This window comes from Phragmites australis, chromosome 1 (genome assembly GCF_958298935.1).
Source record: "Phragmites australis chromosome 1, lpPhrAust1.1, whole genome shotgun sequence".
Taxonomy (NCBI): domain Eukaryota; kingdom Viridiplantae; phylum Streptophyta; class Magnoliopsida; order Poales; family Poaceae; genus Phragmites; species Phragmites australis.
Genome location: NC_084921.1, coordinates 36,162,965 through 36,186,431, shown reverse-complemented (window position 1 = coordinate 36,186,431; position 23,467 = coordinate 36,162,965). Strand labels below are relative to the sequence as shown.

Sequence of the window (23,467 nt, the reverse complement as noted above, 5' to 3'; positions counted from 1 at the left end):
CACTCCTTCAGGAATGAATTGAACCGCCACGAGCAAATCCCATTTCACATAGCTAATAAAGTCTAAAGTGAATTCACCACGTGAGCATCAAAATTACAAGATGGAATTTTTGATAAATAGATCAAAGAGTTCTGATGAACGATTTACAGGTCTCTTTGCACCTATGTCTCATCAATGTTCCACCCTGAATAAAATTTCCTCCCAAAATACACGAGAAGAATAGTAGGATTCTGTTTTTGTTTCACTCATTTCTAGCCTGTGCTCCCCATAACTGAACGGATGTCATCTACCAAGCAGTACAGACAGATCCATCATGGACAGTCCAACATCTGTCAAAATATTTGAAGTATAACCTTCAGAAATGCGAGTTCCCTTCGTTCTTCAGGCTCTGCGAGGATAGCATGAATCAATGATAGAAGACATGAACTATGCACAGCACGAATGCTACCTACATGCACAAAGTACGAACCAGTCTTTTCAAAGATCCACCATGTACCAACTTCTTCAGCTTCTCCGCGTCAGATTTTGCTCGGTCCAAAGCCTGCAGTACAGTGTCAAGGAGGTCAGGAAAATTTAATGGGCCTAAATAAACCACATGGTGCTGTAGCAATCAATATATTAGTCGGATTTCAATTAGTTTCATTCCAATTAATTTATTTCCTAGTTATTTTGATTAATAACTAAATGGATCCGTCCATTAGAGACGCCATCTCTGTAAGTGAGGACTTGTATCTTGGTTTGATTAAAGCAAGAAACAGTAAAGTCGAACATTCCCCAAGACAACAGTCCTCTCTCACCCCTCCCCCTTAGAGTAGCTGCCATCAGACTACGGTGTTTAACCCGCAATGATCTATGAATTATTACACACTTCCATTTAAAGGTTGTTTCATGTTTAAGTTGTAACCAACTGAAACTGTTTGATGATATTAAACTAGCACCTGTTACTAAACCTGAAAGGGCACTAAAGAATTATAATGAACTACACAAAGTTACTAGGTTACTGGAGAGATTCAATAAAGTATTTACTAGGTCTATAAAATGCCCTGATTCAGCAAAGTGAGTTGAATCTACCTGGATCAGCGACTCAACCCTACGCCTCATCCTGGTATGCATGAATCCCTCTGAACACTGATAAAAGAAACAATAACAATTGAGAACTTGCATAATTATTAAGTGACAGTTGTCAACTTGCAGTGTAAACTAAATATCAAAAAGTTACTATGTTCACGAGCAGAAAAATGCTTCCATAAGATCAAGAAAAAGAGAGAGGAATGTATGTGTTTTGTGTATAGAAATACTAAGTGTTGTTTGACACCTAAAATAACATATGCTCGTGTGCATCTTGGTAATAATGCATGTTATGGTAGTTGATCGACAAGAGGGGGGTAAGCATCCATTGGAAATCAGATAGCAACGACTTGAGGAAGGGTGCTAATGAAAGAGAGCATTTGAGGGAGGAGAGGGAATTTGAGATAGAGAAGCCACGTGAGGAGAGAGTTGAGGTAGATGGGATATGTGAGATTAATTTCTGGTTTATTCATTGTTTAATCCCAAGAGGTGATTGGCACAATCTGATCGAATCCATACTTTCCTAATCTCCTAGCTAACAAACTTAGTACCAAACTAACTTGGATAGGAAGCAAACTAATCAAATCACTAAGATAGAGGCTTATCTCTAAGCCTATGCCACCAGAAGTGCTATGGCTGGGCCGCTGCTGAGCCCATAACATGCAAGATGGTGTCGTCAGAATAAAGACTAATTGGTTTACAAAGATGATGTTCAAAGAACTTAATAACTGACTAGGGCAACCATCCTTGATTCTAGATGTACACAAAAACATTTAATTTGAGCAAATGGTAGTCGAGATACATAAAGTACTCGATTCTTTCTGGCAAGCAGTCAAGCACTAGCAAATTGCAGAAACAATATGGATATTAAATGTTTCCCAAGGCCAAACTATTCAGCTGTTGAGACATGCAGATTGTTAAGTAGGCTTAAGGAAACTAATCCTGATTGGTTCCAAGATGGCAGTCTGCAATTACAGGCAGTTGGGCAGTAGTGGGCAAGGTTGTATTGCCACTCAAACTCGCCGGTGACAAAAAGGGGATCGACGGAGAAGCTTTCTTTGGTTGTTGCAGGTATTAGCTGCTCTATTGTTCTGACTCAAAGGCTTAGAATTGTAGGTGGTGAAATTTGCTACATCCCAAAATTTCCTGGCTCTATAATAGTGGTTCCAGATGGTTTACCCAACCCCCTGGACTTAGTGGCCTCAAAAAAAAAAAAAAAAAAAAAAAAAAAAGAGAGACCCTGGACTTAGTCAGAAAACTTGATGTTCTTTTTGGCAAAAAATTCATCAGGAGACAGGGTTGTATGTTTCCTTCCTTGTGTCGATTTGAGGAATGAAAAAGAACAACACCCCCTGTTTCTTAGAATAGGGCAGAATAATGTCATTCAATGTGAATTAACCAATTTCAGTTCATGTCAGTCAAACCAGCCATTCATATGAATAGTGCAAATTCACTAATACTGGTTGATTCCCAGATGTTCCAGGGAACCTGCTGGGAGTGACCCAGTAACTCTATACAAATAAAATATGAAACCAGCTAAAAAAGGATTTTACCTTTACATGATAGCTTACATAAGCATGAAATGTTAACAAACTCCAAACTGTTTTGTCTAGCCTTTTACCCTCAACATGCCGAGGGAAAACAACTGTGTGAATGAAAAAGTCTGTGAGACAAATGAGTACCATGGAGGAACATGAAATGCTAGGAAAAAGTGCAAATTACCGAAAGTAACAAAGCCAGCATTTGTATTCAGGGCATCAACAGGTACTCCTTTTAACTCAAGAGGAGGTGCTGGAGACCACATACAGGAAGGAGCATTATTAAGTGCAGCAGTTCGTCTTGCCTCCACAAATTCCTAAATTTAACAAAAAGAAAATGAATAAACAAAGTACTCCCATCAGATTGTGTCATAACGAAAAGTCTTTTGGCAGGATAGCTATTTTAACAAAAATTAAGTTTCATTCGAGCATAGAAAACTCATTAATTAAATGGTTGCCGCATATATATACATTACACCTTGAAATGGTAGCAGTTCTGAAAAGGTTAGCATTAATCTTTAGTCAAATGTAGCCAGTACGATACAGATGAAACACAAAAGGTCATGAAGAACAATAGGCCAGTATGCTGATAAAAGAGATAGAAGGAAGATTGGAAGAATTCAATGTACCTGCAGGAAGGAAGTTGCTAAAACAATATCAATGGAGTCCTGAAATCTCATTGGGTACACAACAATGACTTTATCTGCCTGATGAAGAGACAATGATTAATCCCATTTGGCGCAAACAATATAATAAATGCAGCAAAAAATTTAGAATTGACTGTAAGCATCAAATACATTAGTATAGTAAATCTCCTGTCCATAGATTAATATAGACTGATATATCAAATAAAGCACCTAGGTGTTACTTGCATGATATGAACATTTATGTGATATGGCTGTTCTTGAAGTTATACCTGGGGAGCAAGGAAAAAGGATTCATTAGGACGGTGAACAAGAGCAACAAGCTTGTCAACATTAGGAGCTACTGTCTTTGAGGCTAGATGCTTCAGCAGAAGCTTCAGTGGTGCACCCAGCACAACCTCTCTAACAGATGCAATTTGTGTCAAAACAGCATTCCTTTGCTCTGGAATATAGTAAAGAAATAGATGGTTAAAAGTTACCATCAGTCCATTACAGAGGAGAATATGATTTAACTGGAAAAAAGGATCACTTGTTAGTAGATGTCAATGGCTTGGACATGCTTATCCTAAATGAATAACAAACAGAATAAGTACGACCAACTACTACATTCAGAAGAATAAGTGCAAGGGCCTAAAATAAAGTAAATTTGTCAAATGTGATGGAAGAAAAGAGAAATATGAGAACTCCTCACATCAATATCACACAAATGTAGAAATGGTCAAATGGACATCAATAGCAAGAAGCAAGCATGATGGTCTGGAGAAAAAACATAACCCATCAGCAGAGCAATTCCACTTCTATCCTCAATACAAACAAAAGTATCTTAGTTTACAACTCAACAAACTGCACGGCACAAATCGAGAATAAGAAAATGAATAAATAAACTTATCATCATTAGAATAAAATTAAGCAACAAATGGAAAGATGCAAACAATGGTAGAATGGTATGAATTATGATCAATACCTAGGATGCAGTAATAAGCATGTATCAAAAAAAGCCAAAAAAACTTGAGAACTTCTATTTCTGGAGTTTTTAGTTGCCTTTTTCTTTCACAGAGCGAACAGTTAATTTGATCTAGTTAAAACACATTTAGGTCAACTAAGTCCTAGGCAGCTAACTGTATCATGCATTCCATCTCTGTCATATTTCTAAACTCTTATGATATCTAAATCATCTGCTTGTATACAGATGAAATTTTGTCTATGGATGATATCTAAAGATACACAGAATCATCAGCCGTTTTGATCATGTACTTTGACAAGACAGCTAAAACCTTGGAAATGTCAAACTAAACTGAATTCTGCCTATGGGGGACATTTGATCATGTAGCACAACAAGATAATTATGACCTTGAAAAGGGAACTCTAGAACCTTCATCTGGCGGAAGCTTTGTCAAGTTTATCTTCATTGTGAGATCAAAGCCATCCTTTGGAGGATCAAGAATTTGCACGACTGGCCCATATGCTGCCTTTATAGCCTCAATGGCACCAAGTGGAAGCCCATCATACATAATCGCCTCAGGAGGTGGGAGAGGTAATGCCACTGATAGGACCATTACCTTTGGATTCCTCATCGAAAACTGAAATCAAAGTCTCAACTCATTAGGATTATGGTATTGAACAGGAAGCAGCTGATAATTGATCCTAGTACCTAATGCGTACACAACAGAGTCATGTTCACATTCATTTCCGTTAATGAAAATAAGAAAAACACAAAGAACAATATTTCAAGGTCTATTGGTTGAAATGTAGATTTCGCCCCCCAAGAAGAGCTGTTATGCATGTAAATGGAGATCAATAGAATGTGATGCAAACCTAATCAAAACAGAATAATACAACCATATGAATTTGATCATACTTTCATCTCAAAATTGTAGTGTGCTTGAAGACCAGCTAGTCCAAATTTGTCATACTATGACACACCAAAGAAATCTGTACTTACATGATTAGTTTATAATCTTGTAAACTCAGCATATGAAAGAAGAAAAGAGTATTGTAACAGCTTCTTAGTTCAATTTTACTAGTTATTTGTTTTCATGAACAAAATAGGCAGTCTGAGGCCAAAAGTGAAAGAACTATAAAATGAAATGCACCAAACTGGGCAGAATAGGTTCAATCAATGAGTGACTCTTTTTCTGTTCTCAGGAATTAACACTGTGAACTGAATATTTTTTATGGACTGAAGTAATGAATAAATAACCACCTTAAGAGCAAGTGCTTGGTTTGTGCCTAAACCATTCTTGCCAAAATTTGGCTAGCCCCAGGAATTCGATATGCATTTGGATGGTTGCCACAATTTGGACAAGCGCATGCCACCTTGTTCATATACCAGCACCAGTCCTATCTGTTTGGGCACAAACCAAGACGACACACAAGACTGGAAATCCCGTTCCCTTAGGAAGAGGGCATTCACCTGAATATGATACCGCACATCGTCGAATTCCACCGTGTGGCAGTCGATGTCCACGCCCTTCTCGCCGCTGCACAGAACCAACACCGCATGAAATGAAATAAAATGAAATGGAGGCAACCAACAATACCAGCAGCCGCACCGGGCTCTGTCCTCTACGCAAAGAAGTGTGGCAGAGAGCCGCGACGTACCTGAGGACGCGGTCCTGGAGGATCTGGAGAAGGAACCGGGACGGGGACTGGAGCAGTATCATTTCCCGCTCCTCTTGTCTTCTCCTGCCGACCAGCCTTGCGCCCCCGCCCTGCTCGACCCGACGGAATCCCTTCCCAGATCGAATCGAATCGGAGATGAAAAGAAGCGTGCAGCGGCCGGCGGTGGAGCTTCTAGAAGCCGCTAGATCTGCCCGTCTGTGCGAGGCCGGGACGACTAACGAGGAAGAGATTCTGAGAGAGAGCGGAGGAGATGTAAATGTAGAAAAGCTGGAGGGGGCATTTGCAAATTGTCCGAGACTTCTGAGGTGGAGTTTTTTTTTCGAAAACAACCCTCTACTGTGGATCTGACGGTTACCGAGTTACCCCAAATTGGTTTTCCGTCGGAGCTGTCTGATTTCCCTCGAATTGCAGTAGCCGAGCCCAACTGAGAAATTCCGGCCGGCGGCGCCGCTCCGTCCCCCCTTGCTCGAATGATCGGCGGCGCCGGCCGCAGCAGGCGGCGTGGGCGCGCGCCTGGGGCCCTGCCCACGAGCGCCGCAGCCCGCCGCACCGAGCACTGCGTCTCCTGCTGGTCAGTCCTCTTCGCGCTCTCTCTACTAGTAAAGCTCGATCTGAATTGCATTCTTCTTAGCTTCCTCTCTCGTCATTCTTGTTTGTAAGAGTAGAGGGAGTGGCTCTTATGTTCGCTTTCTGTGGTCGTGCCAACTTTAGGTACTGCGACTGCAAGATTTATGCCTTCAATGAGATCCTGTTCAATTTGGGATGGAAGTATGCTAGGTATGATTTATCTTTGCTTTATTTCATTCCTTACTTTTTTTCATGACTGCAAAATTCAGGTATTAATTCTTTGTTGTCAGAAGTCTGTAGCATCTTATACAAGATTAAATGAACTACTGCATAACCAATACACTGCTTTTTTTCAGACTAAATCCATGCACTGCTTTCGTTTCACTGATCTACTTTGCAAATTTGTATGATCTATTGTCACTTTGCTTTGCTTGCGTACACCATAGATTTTTCTTTCCTCATTATCCACACGTTTGTATTCAAAATTTCTTAGTTTTCAGTCGCTTCTGAAGCAATGTTGCACATACAAAAGACTGAAACTAAACATGGTATTATGGCAGACCTGGCATTCTAAGACATACGATAGCCAATATAGCTCCTGGTTTCTTTGTGTAACACTGTAACCTACTAACCATGAAATGCAAGAACGCCTTTCAGCATTTTTTTCTTTCATCTGGAGTGCTTATTTCGTTTTCTTCTCTAAAATTTAAAGCATATAGTCCTGTATGTATTTGTTTTCTGATAAATAGACTATTATTTCATAGGGATAATCGTCTCATATTAAACAGCTCATGGTTTCTTAACCATACTCAGAATGTAGACCGGAGCTATTAACTACCGTCGAATTTATACCGAGTTTCTTTTTCTTTTTCACAGATGCATAAGAGCATGGTATTCTATAGGGGTTTATTTCTCGCTCATTGCTTTAGTTGGTTTATCATTGGTAAGTTGATGTCAAAAAAACTGTTCCCAATATTCTCTACATTGTATATTAATTCAAGAGTTGAAATTTTTTCATTCGTGTCATGGATTCCATGATGTCACTGATTGTTGCTGCTCAAACAATTAGCACAACTGGTGCAATTTTATCTTGACAATGAACAATATGAGCTGATTATGTCACAGAATCTAGAATGTGGTTGTAAGTCTATATATGCCTCTATTAGTGGTCTTGGTTCATGATGGATGGCTAGACTGCTGCTTCAGGCAGAAGACAGCGCTGAGAATTTACATGCAATTTCCTAAATATACGGTGGCCAATTCTTAATGTTACTATGATCTATAAAATTGACATTAGTGCTTCAGATGATTCAGTTCTTATTCACTGAAGGTATGAAGCATAGGGATTTGCTTTTGGTGGTTCAATATTGCCAAAAGAGTTGTTTTCTATCTTTTTGGCTTGCCTTCCTCACACATTTGATTAGGGTTCTACTAGACATTACGAGAATACTAAGTAGTATTTGTTAATTTAATTCAGAACGCTGCTATGCATACGATGAAATCATCCGACTGTGTTACGACCACAGGCAGAGCAAGGTCTGGTCCCACAAACTCAGTGCACATGCACTCTAGGGTCATACAGGAGTTGGACAAATTAGTCGGATGTGAAGCATTTTCCTTTAATTAAGTCAAACATTTGATATGCTTATTAGTGACTCCATTGAATATTATTAATCTGTAGTTCTGTATCTTCAATTTCATTGGTTCCTGGGTTCTCGATCTTATAAATTTCCATCATTTCTTTATAAATATAGGGTTGGTTTAACAGGTAGTCCACATATATTTCCGTATGATGTGGGCATTGCTATATTTCTTATAATATTTTTCCCTTCCGTATACAAATCTTATGTACTGTGATCTGTTCCATTTTCTAGATGCTATTGTGGGAGTCAATTGGTGTGTTTTATTTCAGAAGTGGATCTCTTATTGCCTGGTTACAGAACCTTCTGGTGAGAAGAATTTGACACTTCGTTTTTCAGTTTCTCACATCAATAACCCACCATGCCTTTTGCTTATTACAGACTTCAGGGCTCAGCCTATCTATAATGGACACCACAATCACCATAATATCAACAATCTTGTCTATTGCTTTTCATGAATTTGGGCACGCCATTGCAGCTGCAAGGTCTTTATGTCTTATCTTCTCATACATTTTTTTTGTTACATGTGTTGCGTTGTGTTCTTCATTTGATACTCAAAACATCTGTATTTTGTCTTACTTTTCCCACCCATAAAATTATTTTTCTTTCATGTTCTTGTTAGGAATATAGAGTCTTTATCCATTACGTAGGTTACTAGAGTCCTTATCATGTACTCTAGATATTCCCCCTAGAGGCTACTATTGAATACGAGTTGCTATTCTTAACATGGTATCACAGCCGAGTTTTTTTTGGACGCCACAACTCGTCCTAGATCTATTCCACATTTCTCCCGACGCGGTTGCTTTCCATCAACAGATCAATTCTCTCTTCCCACCAGCCAATCCACTCGGATTTGCTCATATTCTCTCTTCCCAACTCGGTTGCATCGCACTCGGTCTTTGCCAGCACCTCCAGTCCGTCGTGGCTCGCCTTGTTGCGCCTCGGCTCCACCCACTAGCGTCAGGCCGCCACTTCGGTCTCATCTTAGATCCGCGCGTTGTAGGCCACTCGCCGGCCTCCCACGCACCGCCCAGCCGCCTGCTGGCCTCCAATGCGCCCATCCGAGTCTACATCTTTCTTTGAGTTCGTCTATGCCGTGCGAGTCCACATTTTCCTTCGTCCATTAATCAGTTTCTTTTGTGGGTTAGCCAAATATTCGTCTTTGTTTAGCTAATCCTTTTCCCGTCATTATTGATGCAACTTAGCCATCTAGATTTTTCCGTAGCTTTAGTGACAACTTCATTTGTTGTCTCGCTACTTGTCATTGTTGTGTTTGCAATTCTTGATCTGGGGTATTCTTGTGTCAGCTTGGTCTTTTCGTAGCTTTAGTGACAACTTACTTGTTGTCTTGCTACTTCTCATTGCTTTGCTGCGATTCTTGACCAAAGGGCATTCTTTTATTGTCATCATCATGACTCTACTCCCGTGCTTCGCTTAGCACTTCTTCGGCATGATTCAATAGGATTACAAGACTCCACTCTACGACGGGTTTTTTTTGCAATCCACTCTACGACGGCTTTGAAGAGACAATCTTTTTGATGTATTAGACTAAATTTATTACTCAGTGTCACCTCTTTCAAATGCAACGCTATTACATACGCCTTGCATTTGAGGTGGTGTTAGGAATATAGAGTCCTTATCTAGTACGTATAGGTTAGATTACTAAAGTCCTAACCTATTATTTAGTGTCACCTCTTTCAAATGTAACGCTATTGCATACGCCTAGCATTTGAAGGGTGCTAGGAATATAAAGTCCTTATCCATTACGTATAGGTTAGGTTACTAAAGTCCTATCCTGTATTCCCTCATGTACTCTATATATTATCTACAGGAGCTACTATTGAATACAAGTTGCTATTCCTAACAGTTCTAACATATTCTTCGCTACATATGCAACAGTGAGGGAGTACAGATTGAGTATGTTGCCATATTTGTTGCTCTACTTTTTCCTGGGGCATTAGTTGCTCTGAACTATGACCTACTGCAGAATCTACATCTCTTTTCGATGCTCCGGATTTATTGTGCAGGAATTTGGCATAATGTTATGGTAAGTTATGCTATTGTGCATTGATTATTTCCAAAATATAGGAGTAAAACATATTTATTTATTATGTCTTTCTTTTTTATTTCATAATGCATTGCTATCTACTGCCAGTATTTGTGGTACTTCTTGCTAACCTATACAGAATTGTAGTGCCAAAATCAAAAGAAACGTGCATAATTATTTGTTTGCTTGCAATGATTGAGACAACAAACAAGAAACAAGAACAATTAGCTTTATGTGGTTTGGGATAAGGTGTCATTGGTCACTGAATGTCCCTTTTAAACAATGTGAGCTGAGATATATTGGAAATTAACCTCTTAACTCCACCAAACAAGTATGTGTCGATCTTCTCTTAAGGTGGTAATTAGGATTTTATCTACAAGTTGATATTTGAGACGATACATCAGAGAGTATATTGCCTAAAGTATACTGGAGGGAATATTTCATTTGGCCGGGACATCAGAAACTGATACCAATATTTAGGAGATGGTTTTGCTTTCTTCTCTCTTTTCTCTCCTTTGCTTGACTGTAGCATAAATCAGATCCTCGAGGTATACAAAGCAAATAGAAACAATTGCTGGTTTAGAAATTGATCATTAAACTCTGGCTAGAGAAGTGTACAATGTCTAGAAACACAAACAGTTATTTACATGGATCCAGGGAAAGGAGGATCAGAATACAGGATACTGTTGGGAGTTTGTAGACTCTGTAACAACACTTGCAGTCTTAGACATTGTTCAAGAGTGGAATTTAATGGTATATCTGGTCATCCTACCTAAGCATGTTACTCGTTCATGTTGATGCTCTGCAAGTTTCTGGTATGATTTCATGTTTAATAGCTCTGTGCAGTATGTGTGCTGATGACACTATTACTTCCGGTGGTGTTGTATCCTCTCTATGTGAGTGGCGATGGCCTTATGGTAAGTTTGCTTCTTTGCGTTTACATCATTTTGAACTTAACAATCTTTAGAATCTAAAATACTGTCAGAACAGGTCGTGGGAATCCCACAAACATCTCCTCTGTCAGAATACTTGTATGCTCATGATGTTATCCTCTCTGTGGATGGTCTGAAAATAACAACAACTGATGAATGGATCAAAATGTTGGATCAAAGTACTACAGAGAAAAACAGTGGTCCTGAGTTCCTTGAAGGCTCTCAGAGATATGTTGCCACTAGTTCTGGAAAGGGTTATTGCGTGCCCAATTCATGGATGGATGCAAGCAAGAATCTCTGGCAGATAAGTGACAAGCTGTCTTGCCCAGATGAACTGATAGCCTTTGAAAAAATGATCTGTAATGGCTCAGTCATTTTCACTGAGAAGACTGGCAGAGGTAGTGACCAGAAGGAAGTTGAGGGAAAATATTGTTTGATTGCAAAAGATGTAGTAAAGCTTAGAAAATGTGGAAATGGATGGCGGAGGACTGTAGATGATGGAAGTAGTTGTGTATGTTTTCAGGTAAGACCATAAGAGCCCTGATTTGTTTTACTTGATACTACAATGTAACAATGAATTTAGAATCTTTAGGATCAATCCTGAGGAATCCGTTCCTTCTTGTAATAAAAGCTATCCTTTTATATGATTTATCCACTGTGTTTGATACAAGTCTATTTGATCAATGCTGACAGGATGAGTACTGCTTGGTACCTGTTCTGACCCCAGGCTTTTCATGGATTGAGGTCTCCTATGCCAGGCCATACTCTTTGGGATGTTTACAGAAAGAAGGAAATTTATCATCATCACATGCTACAAATAATAACCTTGGACAGAGTCCTTGTGAGGGATCTTTTGTTTATGTGGGTGATCTGTTATCATCAGCACGTTCTGTTAGGTTATCCCCCTACCGGCCTCGATGGGCACTCCTCCTTTTCATTGCAGATATTCCATATATCTTGGGAAATGGTTTAAGTAGCCTGCTTCATGTGTCTGCAGCATTGGCTGTAGTAAATTGCTTACCGGTGAGTTTTTCCTTTTACAGAAGCAGTGAAGAATTCTTCACTTCATTATTACCCCCGCTCATGACATGTGCACATGTGTTTGCCTAGAAGAGGACTGTCTTAGCAGAATTTGGTGTCACTCTTTACAGCAAAAACTTGGCAATTCGGCTAGTAATTTCAAGGAGAAATCTACATGATATGATAGTTTGAACTTTTCTAAGTGTTGATAATTTGTTCCTTTCTAATTTTGGGCTTAGGTTGTTGCTATTTGCTTAATACTAACAAGTACATCTGCGCACTAAATTTCTGTGTCTTTCTTTCATATGATTACTGAGGGTTTGTTTAATCTTTTTCTTTTTTGTGCCGTAAATTTTGTTTTGTGGTAACCTGCTTAATGTGTTAGCCTATTGCGCCTGTTCAGAGTGCTTTTCTAGCAGCTAACTCTGTCACAATGAACAGGTATATTTTCTAGATGGAGAAGCGATTTTGGAGACAGGCTTATGCTACGTAGCTTGGTTTACCCACAGACAGCAACGCAAAATTCTGAAGGTTTGCTGCTTTGTGTGGACGGTTTTATCAATTATCACGTTCTCAAGGATTTTGTATTCCGCAACACTATATTATTATGGCTTTGTATAACAAAGTACCGTGGAATTTTGTCCTGAACAAAGAAAAAAATGTCATTTCCATGGTACATGTCAGTTGTGTCCTGTATATGGGCTATCATACACAATCTTTCAGAAGGAGGCTCTCCTTACATGAAACTGGCAAATGGAATAGTTCCATAAAGTTCATCGTTCGCAAATGGAATAGTTCCATAAAGTTCTTGATAAAAATAATTGCAACAATATTATGTGACTCTTGAGTTAGTAGAATATTTGGACTTTATTTTTTTATGTTTGATGGAGCCCAATTCAATCGCAGCAGGAATATAGCAGTTCATTTTGTTCCATTTGAGGTAATTCTTTCAGAAAATGAAGGCAAGTTTCCCAACCAGGCATAACATATTATGATGAGTGCTCTTCTAGCAGACTTCGGTTGTAAGCCCTAACCAACGGTTCATACAGACATCCATCAAACTCGTTTACAACCTCATTATTCTACCTTCAAATATAAAGTCCATTATTGCAAATTCCAACTGCAATATATCTGCATGCGCAATGTGTTCTCTGCTAGACGAATAAAGTACTCTTTGGTTTCAAAACTAGAAAAGAAAAGCATGTGCATTTATGATATACTGACACCTACATCGTTGCCTTGAGCACCAAAATTTCGGAGCCATGAAAAAGTTTGCAGCAGAGCAACACAGGCACCAACTTTAACAACAATATTGCTTGCATTTTTTAATCAGATAGTTCAACTGTTTCATTTGAGTGAGGTGGTTAATATTTACGCAACAAAGCAATCATGGCCAAGCATCTGTATATTCAGTCCTTAGATAAGTTCTTCCATAATGTACAAATAGTTGAGATTCCAGACTCCAGTAAAGCTACCAAGGCCAGCCTTAGTTTGAGGCCTCAAACAAAAAAGAAACATCACACTAGACCACACTATAGCTAATTTGCTTCACAAAAAACGGACCGGAGGACGTTCCTCGTAAAAATGTCGGAACCATGTGGCGCTGGACCTGGAGCTTGCGAGTCTTAGCCTTCTCAGTTGATCAGAGACAAATACAAACCAAAAAGGAAAGAGAACCAATGATGAAAAACGGTACAAGCAAAACCATAGAAGCAAATATCAATCAAGGCCAGCTCTTAGCATTATGCTTCTAGATGGGAATGCCATTGCCATTTGCGTAGTACCCGTTTACCAAGCTGTTTAATGCGTTCTTCACATGTCCATTTGAGTACAGTTTCGGTTTTGAAACTTTACCGTTGATACATGCTTTTGTAGAATTCGAATCGACCACGCTGCAACTGCGTTGAAGCAAAGGTTCTAGTTGTCCAGATGCCGCTGCTATTAGTCCTGTCAGCAGAGATGCATTTGTTGATTCAGATGAAGCACTTTGCCATACTCAGAGAATGCTGCGTCTTTTTGCAAAGAACAATTCCATTACCTAAGAAAAGTGGAGATGGCTTTGCTGGTCTCGACTTAAATTCTGGATGGAATTGTGCACCGATGAAAAACTTGTGAGAGGGTAGTTCAATGATCTGCATCCAGCAGAGCATCAGTCGTTAGGTGATGGAGAAAGTTTCATATTAAGTTCTTAGCAACTATTTCTAAGTCTACAACATCCAAGAAAAATTCCAAGTCTACCTCCATGCGTCTTCCACTTTCATCCTTGCCCACGAACGAAAGCCCGGCCCTCTCAAAGTCTGGGACCATTTCAGGGTTCACCTGAAAAAAATAAAACTTTTCATCATTATACAAAAGAAAAACAATGACATACTGATTCAATATGGCTCAGATAATCCAATAAGGCTAACCTCATATCTGTGGCGATGTCTTTCGTCTACAGAGCTAGCATTGCCATACCTAAGATAGGTTTACAACAGTTATATTTCACCACATAAAGGGGAATAAATATCAATTGCACAATTATACAATAGACGTATGGGGATATTAACAATGAGAGCTAATAAAGCTCCCTTTTCCAAAAAAAAACATAGGGGGATAAGAGGGCTAGTGTTTTCTTACAGCTTTGCAGATGTGCAGCCATTGACTTGGAAATATGTTCTTCTTGATCCTAGCCTCATTGTAGCCCCCATATGGGTTTTTGAGCCCTGTGAAAGTGTTGCCCAAAGTGTACAGGTCAAAGTGAAATGGTTAATAAGGAACAATTACCAAGTGTGACAGTGAACATAACCTACCTCTGGCATGAATATGACACAGGGTGATGTTGTAGCTGGATCAAATTCTGTGCTATTTGCACCACGTAATTTCATGACTGAACGAGCAAACTCAATCACTGCAATTTGCATTCCCAAGCAAATGCCGAGATAAGGAACATTGTTTTCGCGTGCATATTTTGCAGCAAGAATTTTGCCCTGAACTCCCCTGTCTCCGAAGCCTCCAGGAACGAGTATACCATCTGCACCCTGAGGTGGAAATTTCGTCACATGACTGCACAGAAGTACAGAACTTTCAAGAATTACATCATGCTACCATTTGATGTAAAGTGCGCTTACCTTCAGCAGTTTCCATGCTTTTTTATAGGCTTTAGGGGTCTATACAAAACAAACATCTTGGAAGTATCAGCAGAAGCTACATTGAGGAACAAAATTGATCTGATGTCGATAATAAACTGACCTCTTTTGCTGCAGAATCTTCAAGATCACAGGAAGGAACCCACTCCACTACAAGCTTTCTTTCCATAGCAACTGATGCATGCAAAAGAGCCTGAAATAAGGCCAAATACGCTAAATTAGTCAATAGGAAGAGTAGTAATATTGTCAGGAGTGCAGCTTTGTTTTGCCAGAAAGGACGAATTTTCACTGGCACAACTCTAATGAACTAAGAAGCATAGCTACAGCCTACAATTTAAACAAACTTAAAAAAATACCATGTAAGAAAATTGAATCTTTTGAAGCAGGTTCCCAAGCTCTTCTCATATTCAACTGAAATACTAAAGAGTTGCATGTATGTTGTATACTGCGGCACATGTTTACAGTACAGTTATACTGGTAGTTTCATCTCAACATTGTTTTCTTCTTTCGTCTAATTTAACGGCAAAGCTTCTGCCTTTATTTTCAAAAAATAAGGTAGTGTCATGATTGAAGAACTGAAAAATCGTAACCTTAAAATAACTTATGAGTCTTTTTGGTCTAGTATGTTTTTCGCTGATTCATAATCAAATGTGGAGTTATATCCATCGAGTTATCAACTGCAAATTCAAAAACTGTACAAGGAATCTTGTTTGTCGTCATTGCAAGTACAAGTGTATAGCTGAACCTGGTAGAAACTTCACCTTTAGAACAGACAGGTAGGAATCCGACAGGCCGGTATATTTTCCAACCATGGCAATCTTGACCTGAAAAGTTAATTGTGATATACTTCTCAGTTTAAATAATCATTTGCTCGAAAACATAAGGGGTGATACTACCCTCACGCCTGGCAGCTCGAAAACATAAGGGGTGATACTACCCTCACGCCTGGCAACAATAGGAAGAATAATGACTAATGAATCCTACCGGAGTCTTCAATTTGTCAAACTTGGTGGCTCTTTTGGTCCACTCCTCCAACTTGGGTTCCCGAGGTACTTTCCCTGCACTGCATACATAATGTGAAGAAAAACAATGAACATGTCAGCATTGCTCCTTCAGACTAAGATATGAATAAAATTACTGTGATCACACAAAAATACATACTACTGAAGGTCTAAAACTTTCAGAATAGCTTCATGGGCCTTCTGGTCCTATAAAAAAGTACATGTAGATGGTTAAATAAGATGTGAATTCCGAATTTGTGGTACACATTCCGTCAAAAAAAAAAGTATCCTACCCTTAGCAACAAAGGGATGTGCCAAATGTTTGTCACGTCATGGAGGCTCACAATATTTGAGATCTGCAACATAAGTTGCATTGTGAGGACAAGGGTAAAGGAAAAAAACTCAAAAGTAGCCTTGAAATGGCAAGAATTATCATTACCGGTACATGGCAAAACTGTGAGAGCTTGGCTTTCACATGTTCTTCTAATGGCTGCCAAAAACGTAGAAATGACCATGAGTGATGCAATTTTCAGTATCAAAGGAAACGAACAATAGAGGGCTTTAAAGACTGAAAATTGAAGAATGCCGACTGTATAGTGTACCTCAGTACTGCGACATGCTAAAACATCTGGTGCCAACCCAAGTCCTCTAAGCCCTCGAACACTATGTTGTGTAGGCTTAGTCTTCTACATAAATGGAAAAAAGTCGTCATTTGCATGAAAGTAACTAACAGAAAACCACAAGTCCCTACACCTCTCGTACTAGAAAACCTTACCTGTTCACCAACTACATTTAGAACCGGAACAAGACTGACATGAACCAGACAGAAGTTTCCAGGTCCTAGAACACAGAGCAGGAACAAGCATATCAACTGAGGCTAAAAGGAAACTGTAAAAAGGACCACGCCAAAAGGAAATTTGTAATGCCCTGGCAAGGCTTTTTGTTTTCTTACCAACACGGTATGAAAATTGACCTAGTGCTTCAATGAAAGGCATTGATTCAATATCCCCTGCATCAAGAATGCCACTGTCGTTATGCGAAAAGATTTTGTTCCCTGCACCAGCATACTTGCACAACTATGGGAACAATTGAGCAAAGATAAACTACACTACACATTTGAAGTATGTAATGCTGCTATTTATTCAATATATGGAATCATTTTGTTCACCTATAGTGCCACCAAGTTCAATGACACAGACATCAGGAGGCCTTTCTTCACCATCGACTGGATTCATTGCAACGCGTTCAATCCAATCTTGTATTTCATCTGTAATATGTGGCACAACCTGATAATGAAAATGAACACAGGTTTAGTAACCTCTGTCAACAGTAATATAGTTTTCTCATATGAAAGCTCCACCACATACTGATCTCGCACCTGAACGGTTTTTCCCAAGTAGTCTCCTCTCCTTTCTTTATTAATGGCAACCTGATTTGAGCATGAGACCAGCAGGTATAGTTGGTGTTAAGTCCAAGAAGAGTTTAGAAAACTCGACCAACCTAGGAGAAACTAGATGGCATTGTATATAAGAAGGAATAGGCACCCAAATTCGCGTCGAAGATGACTCGAACCTGAGTGGTTTAGGCGTACATCCACACCTTTAACCAACTGAGCTAGCCTCAGTTCCTTCCAAGAAGAGTTTGACTATGCATAATCAACAGGACATCACATGATACAGTAGTAAAAAGGCATAATACTTTTGGTACTACTAACTTACAACGGTAACAGAACAGCTAACTGCTAGTTGTGTTTGTTTCAACTTGTAGTTACAGGCCTAGTTACCAGTCTATTTTGCAATCTGTACAAAATGCAGTTGGCTAATAGAAGAAGGATTTTTTATCCACCATTTGACAGAAACAGCCAACAGAGCATCAACTCTACAATTGATCCACCATGTGACAGGTTGAATCTTATCAGTTGCTTCCGACAACAGTGGCAGGCTAGAGGCCCAGATAATTTTGCACATGCATAATTGTACTGCAGTGGATCTTATCGATGAAACATAAAGTGACTCAATAAAGATTTGTGGGTTCCATGTGCATTCAGTCAATGAAACGCTCAATAACTTGCACAAATCCATAGCATGCTGCGGGGTCAAAGTAAAAAAGAAACACAATTTTCTCCTTTTTTATCAAAAAAAATAGGGAAGTATAAAGCCAACTTTTGACTTGATAGCACAATCTTCCACACAAGCTCTAATTGCACATGGATTAGGGCTGATCTGCCCAATTACCTGATAGATTTTTCCCGTGGTTATATTGTTGTCACGGGTCAATTTGATATCCAGAAAACGTTCATAATTTCCAAGGTCCAAGTCCACCTTCAAGAAAAGAAAAGGGAAGAAAGACCAATTAGCCCTCTTTTTATTTCAGAAACGTGAAACTATGTGACAAGATAAATCCATGAATATCCATAACAGGTGAGCAACTGAAGACTATATCAACAGTATTTTTCTGTTAAGAGAGGCACCGAACAGGATATGCTGGAACAGCTTGTAGTTACCTCTCCACCATCATCCAAAACAAAGACCTCACCATGCTCGAACGGAGACATGGTTCCAGCATCAGTGTTGAGGTATGGGTCTGCAGATGAGTAGTCACAAGTGAACAACCATAAGAAAGTAACAACAACAAGTAATCTTCACCTAACAAAACTAAATGGTTTCTTTAAACCCTTCGCCAACGTCTAGTATAGAAACCTTACAACTAAATTCTTGACCAGAATTAAGGAATGCGCAATCAGATGCTCCACAGGGTTAAAATGAGTCTTATGACAATCAACTTAACCCAATAAAGGTACACAGCACCTCGGAGGGGAAAAAAGGCACAAATTTTCAATCATTTCTAAAATCTGTACTTGCACCCCCATCAAATAGAACGAAACGAATACCTTCAGGAAACGGTACGAAAATTTCGTCTGAAGGATTTTAATGCATGAGGTGACAGATTTGACCTAAGCAACTGAGGATTTCGTCTCTTTGAAGGAACTAAGATTGTGACCCCAAGTTCAGATATCAGCTTCTTTGAGACAGCAACGAGTAACCAACGTCCAAAAACACAGAGGGTAAAGCGGTTAATTTACCGAAAGGAAATATGAAGGCACACAAAGATTTTTCCAACAATCAGCAAAAGCATTATGTAATGTAGAGCAATGCAAGATTTAAGGTACTGAAGCAGATGATTGCAACCCACTGCTTACTCACGAATATTAGCATACATGTACAGAATCAGGCCTAGAAGGCTAAAACAACAACAATGAGTAAAAGCTTCCGACTAACTTAATATAGGCATCTCTCATGTGACAGTCTCTAATTCAAAGAAACTGAAAGGGGGGAAGGCTAAGAAACACTTCAAGGCAATAAAGGAAAGCAAATTGCAAGTACACAAAATCCATGGACGATAACAGAGAAGAGAAAGGCAACAATAGCGAAAACAGCGTAACAGGTCAAAAATGCATTCGTTTAATGCAATCTTGTTGAAGAACAAGAGTTTAAAAAGCTTCAAGCATTGCAGAAAACCGTTCATTTGATAGTTCAACCAAATTGAAATCCCATTCCGTTTCAGCTTAGATAAGATGGCCCTTTACAAGTAATCCCAGGCGCATTCACACTAGAGGTTGCCACGCGGCCATCGCAGGCCCCTGGCAGCTCCCCGGTACTCGGAAATGCTGCTTCCTTTGCCCAAGATAGCACTTGTTCCACAACTGTAACGACAAAAAAGAAGGCGTTCGGGCCTGGGCTCTGGGCTCCGACTGAGACAAAAACCGAGCAAACGCCACGGCGAGATCACATACAAACCCAGCTAAAAAAACAAAATTTCCCACCGAAAATCCGTCCTTTTTTTCGGATTCTCCGCTCGCGGCGGTTATTTCCGTGCGGAAACGCCACAGCCAGAGCCCCCAAGGAAAAAAAAAATCGCCAGGAAGCGAACGGGGGAAAGGAATGGCTACCAATCTTGATGGTGGTGACGCGGAGGCCGCAGGCCTTGAGCACGACGCCGATGCTGCTGGCCGTCACGCCCTTGCCGAGGCCGCTCACCACCCCTCCGGTCACGAGCACGTACTTCATGGCCGTCGTCTCCTACGAGACCTGAACTTTCGGTTCTTGGCTCTGCTCCTGTGCACGAACAGGGATGAGCAAGTGCGAGCTCGGCACTAGGCTAGGCTAGTGTGGTGCCAAGGTGCAAGAGTTATGGGAAGGCTCAGCACGCCAGGCGGCCAGGGTGAGGTTTAGGCTGGAATGGGTGGAGACGAGGGGTTAAATAGGACTGGAAAGGTGCCTCCTCAAAACCCCAAGTTTCTCTCTCCCCCCAAAAAAAATGAAGCAGGGAAATGTTATTGATGGAGAATTTTGTTGCTGGAAAGGAACTGGTTAAGCCCAGGTGGCCAGTGGGGTGAGAGTTACCGTATCCGATTGTTGCGGTTTACTACACATTGTATCTCTGTTGCAGGAAGCCAACAGCAAGAGGCGGTGAGAAAGTGACGGCTGAGAGTTCTGAAATCGGAAGGGTCCAAGCAATATCGTTCATGTCTCTTTTGGAAATTGGAATATAAACCTTGCATGAACTCTTATAATTTTTTATGCTGAATAGGCAGTTTCAAGTATTCGGTCTTATGGTTATTTGTTTCTGGAAAATTAGACCAATCAGTCTGCAAAAAATTGTACAGTATAGTAATACATTGTACAATATATTTTTATTAATAGACAAAAGATCATATGGAATTATACAATATTAAGTGAGTTAATACTAGTTTTAGATGTGTTAACAAAGTTTTTCTGCAAATATCTATTATATAAAATATGAGTTGGTTCTCGTATCATATCTTCCCCTACTCCCCTCTCATCTAATAAAACCTTTAAAATTTGAATAATTTACTCATATTTGCCTTCCACCTTATTTTTCTAGCCCTTCTCTCTTACTGGTTACGGATATATGACATGTTTTACTAATAAATATAAATAAAGAAATTAAGAGAAAAATTAGTGGATAATTTTCTTCTAATTTTTTTTAATCTTGTCTAAAATCAAACTACAGCACCGCTCCCGACGTATTCGCTCGGCGGCGCTCCCATGATGCATCTACATCTTTATATCTTAAATTTGTATTGATGTTACCGTATCTAATATTTATATCTTCGTTGCAACATACAGATACTTAGCTTAGTACATGTAGATAGGAAGCATTTTGGATAGTTCTTTTTGCAATAACCCAGTCAGGCCTTTGTGTTTGCCAGAGATAGGAGGTCTGGATAAAGGCATCGGTTGGGCCGTTGGGGTGGGACAACAGTAGTTGTTTTCAGGTTTAGAGAGGTCTAAGGTCTTTGTTGGTGTTGGTTGATGGTGCAGGGTGCAGACTGCAGAAGAGAAACCAAGTTGGAAGAGAAAGTATATACGGTGTTAGCTATATATGTACTGTAAGATTATTTACATTATTAGAGGTGAATGGGTAGTGCTTGGACTCAGGTCACAACTTCCTCACCATAGAAAGGGGAAAGGAGGCGGTCATCCAAATTTGGATCTTTGGCCAGTATGTTGTATTTTATATTTTACATTGGCCACGCAAAAGTTGTATGAACAAATTTATGATATATTATTATTCCTTTTAATGACTTATATAAACATATTGTCTCGCAAAAAAGAATCTACTGTGAAAAAAGTTTATAGTCAAATTGCGTCCTAACCTAGACAGGTTAATCGCTAAGAATTTTTATTGGGTAAAGTAGTAAAAAAAATTCCGTATTGCAAGTGTCCTAATATCATATAAAATATTTTTCTTTTGGTAGCAGTATCTTTATTTATTCTGTTTTATATTAATGTTGGGACTTGTCTTCTTTGAAAATATATAGCGAGAATTGTGCATCGCATCATTAAGGTATTCTAGAACATGCTCCGTTATGTAGTCTAATGTGAATTACATTTTTGTAGAATGATGCCATGCATGCTGATACATTATTTGTTTACTCAAAGAAATTGTCTGGCCGAATCACGTTCTCACCAAAAAAGATACATAGAAAAACGCAGCATAATATTTGCCGGCTGGCTTAATTTGCACCAGTCTTCAAAGTGTAGCCTTTGCTTTTCTAAACCCAAACTCCGGCTTTTTCCCGAGGAGAACCTGATTCTAGTGTGAGAAAAAGGAGAACATTTTAAAAATCGATCATTAACCGTTATTTTCAGCTGCAGCTGCTACCTAGCCTGGAACATACATGCCGCTAGCTAAAAGCGCGGTCGTTGTTGTCAAATTAAACAAGTCATAATATGTGGGGTTTTCACGAGTTTACCCATCTAATTCGAAGCTAATCTTTTGCACTTCTGCCAACGCTTCTACAGCTCCAGATTTTGCATTTTTTTTTAACGAACAAGTAGGAGAACAGCTTCATTACTATAGAAATTGTTATCAGTACGGCTTAAAAATATCACCAGTGACAATTTTAAATCGACACTGATTACTCGGTACTGATAGTCATGAATTATTAGCGTTTGCTTATGAACCGGCACTGATAATAAGTATCAGTGCCGGTCCATAAGAACCAATCGGCACTAATAGTCTGAGTATCAGTGCCGGCTAGTGTGACAAGCCGATACTAATATTTCTATAGGCACAAATAAATTATAAATTCAATAATACAACATTCAAATTTGATTTCAAATTTACATTCAAATTATGTAAGCACTCATCACATGAAGATCTATACATATAGATCACAAATAGTTTATCCATATCTACATATAATTATGAGTTCATCAACATCCACACATAAATATTATCATAGTTTACACCATAGGTTAAATACATTGCAAATGTAATCATCTCTGATTCTACGTTGCACGTCGAATCATATAGTCTTCATAGTTGACATCTATGATATCAACTACATATATCTCATCCAAATGGCGTAGTATATAAACGAGTGTACAATCTCGAGCAAGAAATAGTAGATCCATCACAGTTCCATAAACAGCAAAACCTCCTCCACTGAACTCCACATAAGACTGCTACCTGCCTTCATGAACTCTCTTAACTTTCGGACCAATCATTGTGAAACCTAGCCACTCCATGATATAATGTTAGAGTGAACCCAAGCTAATATCCAAATACATCATGTTGTTCCAGTAAAAATCATACAGGCAAAGAGTATAAATATGAAGAGAAAAATTGATAATATATAAAATAATATTATAGACTAAAATTCATGACACCAACCATGTCAAGTGTATGTAACCACGACAGACTGATAGTCATCGAAGCTACATCCTCCAC

The 23,467-nt window shown here is 39.3% G+C and overlaps 3 protein-coding genes across 4 annotated transcripts; 1 reads left to right on the top strand and 2 right to left on the bottom strand.

Moving 5' to 3' along the window:
• Window positions 1-31: 31 nt before the first annotated feature.
• On the bottom strand, window positions 32-6,122 carry LOC133916949 (actin-related protein 2/3 complex subunit 2A-like). Its single transcript, XM_062360856.1, has 10 exons — window positions 5,852-6,122; window positions 5,664-5,730; window positions 4,623-4,830; window positions 3,523-3,692; window positions 3,236-3,313; window positions 2,791-2,923; window positions 2,622-2,713; window positions 1,072-1,128; window positions 470-541; window positions 32-388 (listed from the first exon to the last, which is right to left on the bottom strand). Exons 1-10 carry the CDS (start codon window positions 5,911-5,913, stop codon window positions 356-358), a joined length of 972 nt encoding a protein of 323 aa, XP_062216840.1. The 5' UTR covers window positions 5,914-6,122; the 3' UTR covers window positions 32-355.
• Window positions 6,123-6,233: 111 nt separating this feature from the next.
• On the top strand, window positions 6,234-12,961 carry LOC133916935 (membrane-bound transcription factor site-2 protease homolog). 2 transcript variants are annotated; one of them, XM_062360835.1, is made up of 10 exons: window positions 6,234-6,443; window positions 6,584-6,649; window positions 7,316-7,382; window positions 8,314-8,388; window positions 8,461-8,564; window positions 9,979-10,126; window positions 10,963-11,043; window positions 11,117-11,581; window positions 11,752-12,081; window positions 12,520-12,961. In XM_062360835.1, exons 1-10 carry the CDS (start codon window positions 6,343-6,345, stop codon window positions 12,697-12,699), a joined length of 1,617 nt encoding a protein of 538 aa, XP_062216819.1. In that variant the 5' UTR covers window positions 6,234-6,342; the 3' UTR covers window positions 12,700-12,961. The 2 variants fall into 2 exon arrangements, with proteins under 2 accessions (XP_062216819.1, XP_062216827.1); XM_062360843.1 differs by lacking the exon at window positions 7,316-7,382 and having other exon boundaries at window positions 6,389-6,443.
• A 507-nt stretch (window positions 12,962-13,468) lies between these two features.
• On the bottom strand, window positions 13,469-20,458 carry LOC133916924 (uncharacterized). The gene is made up of 21 exons (XM_062360825.1): window positions 20,157-20,458; window positions 18,711-18,790; window positions 18,442-18,528; window positions 17,586-17,636; window positions 17,376-17,493; window positions 17,160-17,216; window positions 16,983-17,047; window positions 16,810-16,893; window positions 16,647-16,697; window positions 16,501-16,563; window positions 16,368-16,414; window positions 16,191-16,269; window positions 15,968-16,030; window positions 15,310-15,399; window positions 15,189-15,227; window positions 14,871-15,098; window positions 14,698-14,783; window positions 14,487-14,535; window positions 14,317-14,397; window positions 14,117-14,210; window positions 13,469-14,025 (listed from the first exon to the last, which is right to left on the bottom strand). Exons 1-21 carry the CDS (start codon window positions 20,272-20,274, stop codon window positions 13,829-13,831), a joined length of 1,827 nt encoding a protein of 608 aa, XP_062216809.1. The 5' UTR covers window positions 20,275-20,458; the 3' UTR covers window positions 13,469-13,828.
• Between the last annotated feature and the right edge of the window lie 3,009 nt (window positions 20,459-23,467).

Bases quoted from the DNA above. Each gene is read 5' to 3' on its own strand.
- LOC133916949 (XM_062360856.1), bottom strand. From the start codon at position 5,913: ATGATACTGCTCCAGTCCCCGTCCCGGTTCCTTCTCCAGATCCTCCAG. The intron at 4,831-5,663 runs GTGAATGCCCTC...CTTTGATTTCAG, and splicing joins ATGTGCGGTATCATATTCAG to TTTTCGATGAGGAATCCAAA. The intron at 2,714-2,790 runs GTAATTTGCACT...TCATTCACACAG, and splicing joins TGCTGGCTTTGTTACTTTCG to TTGTTTTCCCTCGGCATGTT.
- LOC133916935 (XM_062360835.1), top strand. From the start codon at position 6,343: ATGATCGGCGGCGCCGGCCGCAGCAGGCGGCGTGGGCGCGCGCCTGGG. The intron at 11,582-11,751 runs GTAAGACCATAA...CAATGCTGACAG, and splicing joins GTAGTTGTGTATGTTTTCAG to GATGAGTACTGCTTGGTACC. The intron at 12,082-12,519 runs GTGAGTTTTTCC...CACAATGAACAG, and splicing joins CTGTAGTAAATTGCTTACCG to GTATATTTTCTAGATGGAGA.
- LOC133916924 (XM_062360825.1), bottom strand. From the start codon at position 20,274: ATGAAGTACGTGCTCGTGACCGGAGGGGTGGTGAGCGGCCTCGGCAAG. The intron at 16,698-16,809 runs GTACACTATACA...CGTTTTTGGCAG, and splicing joins TAGCATGTCGCAGTACTGAG to CCATTAGAAGAACATGTGAA. The intron at 15,099-15,188 runs GTAAGCGCACTT...TTTCCACCTCAG, and splicing joins AAGCATGGAAACTGCTGAAG to GGTGCAGATGGTATACTCGT.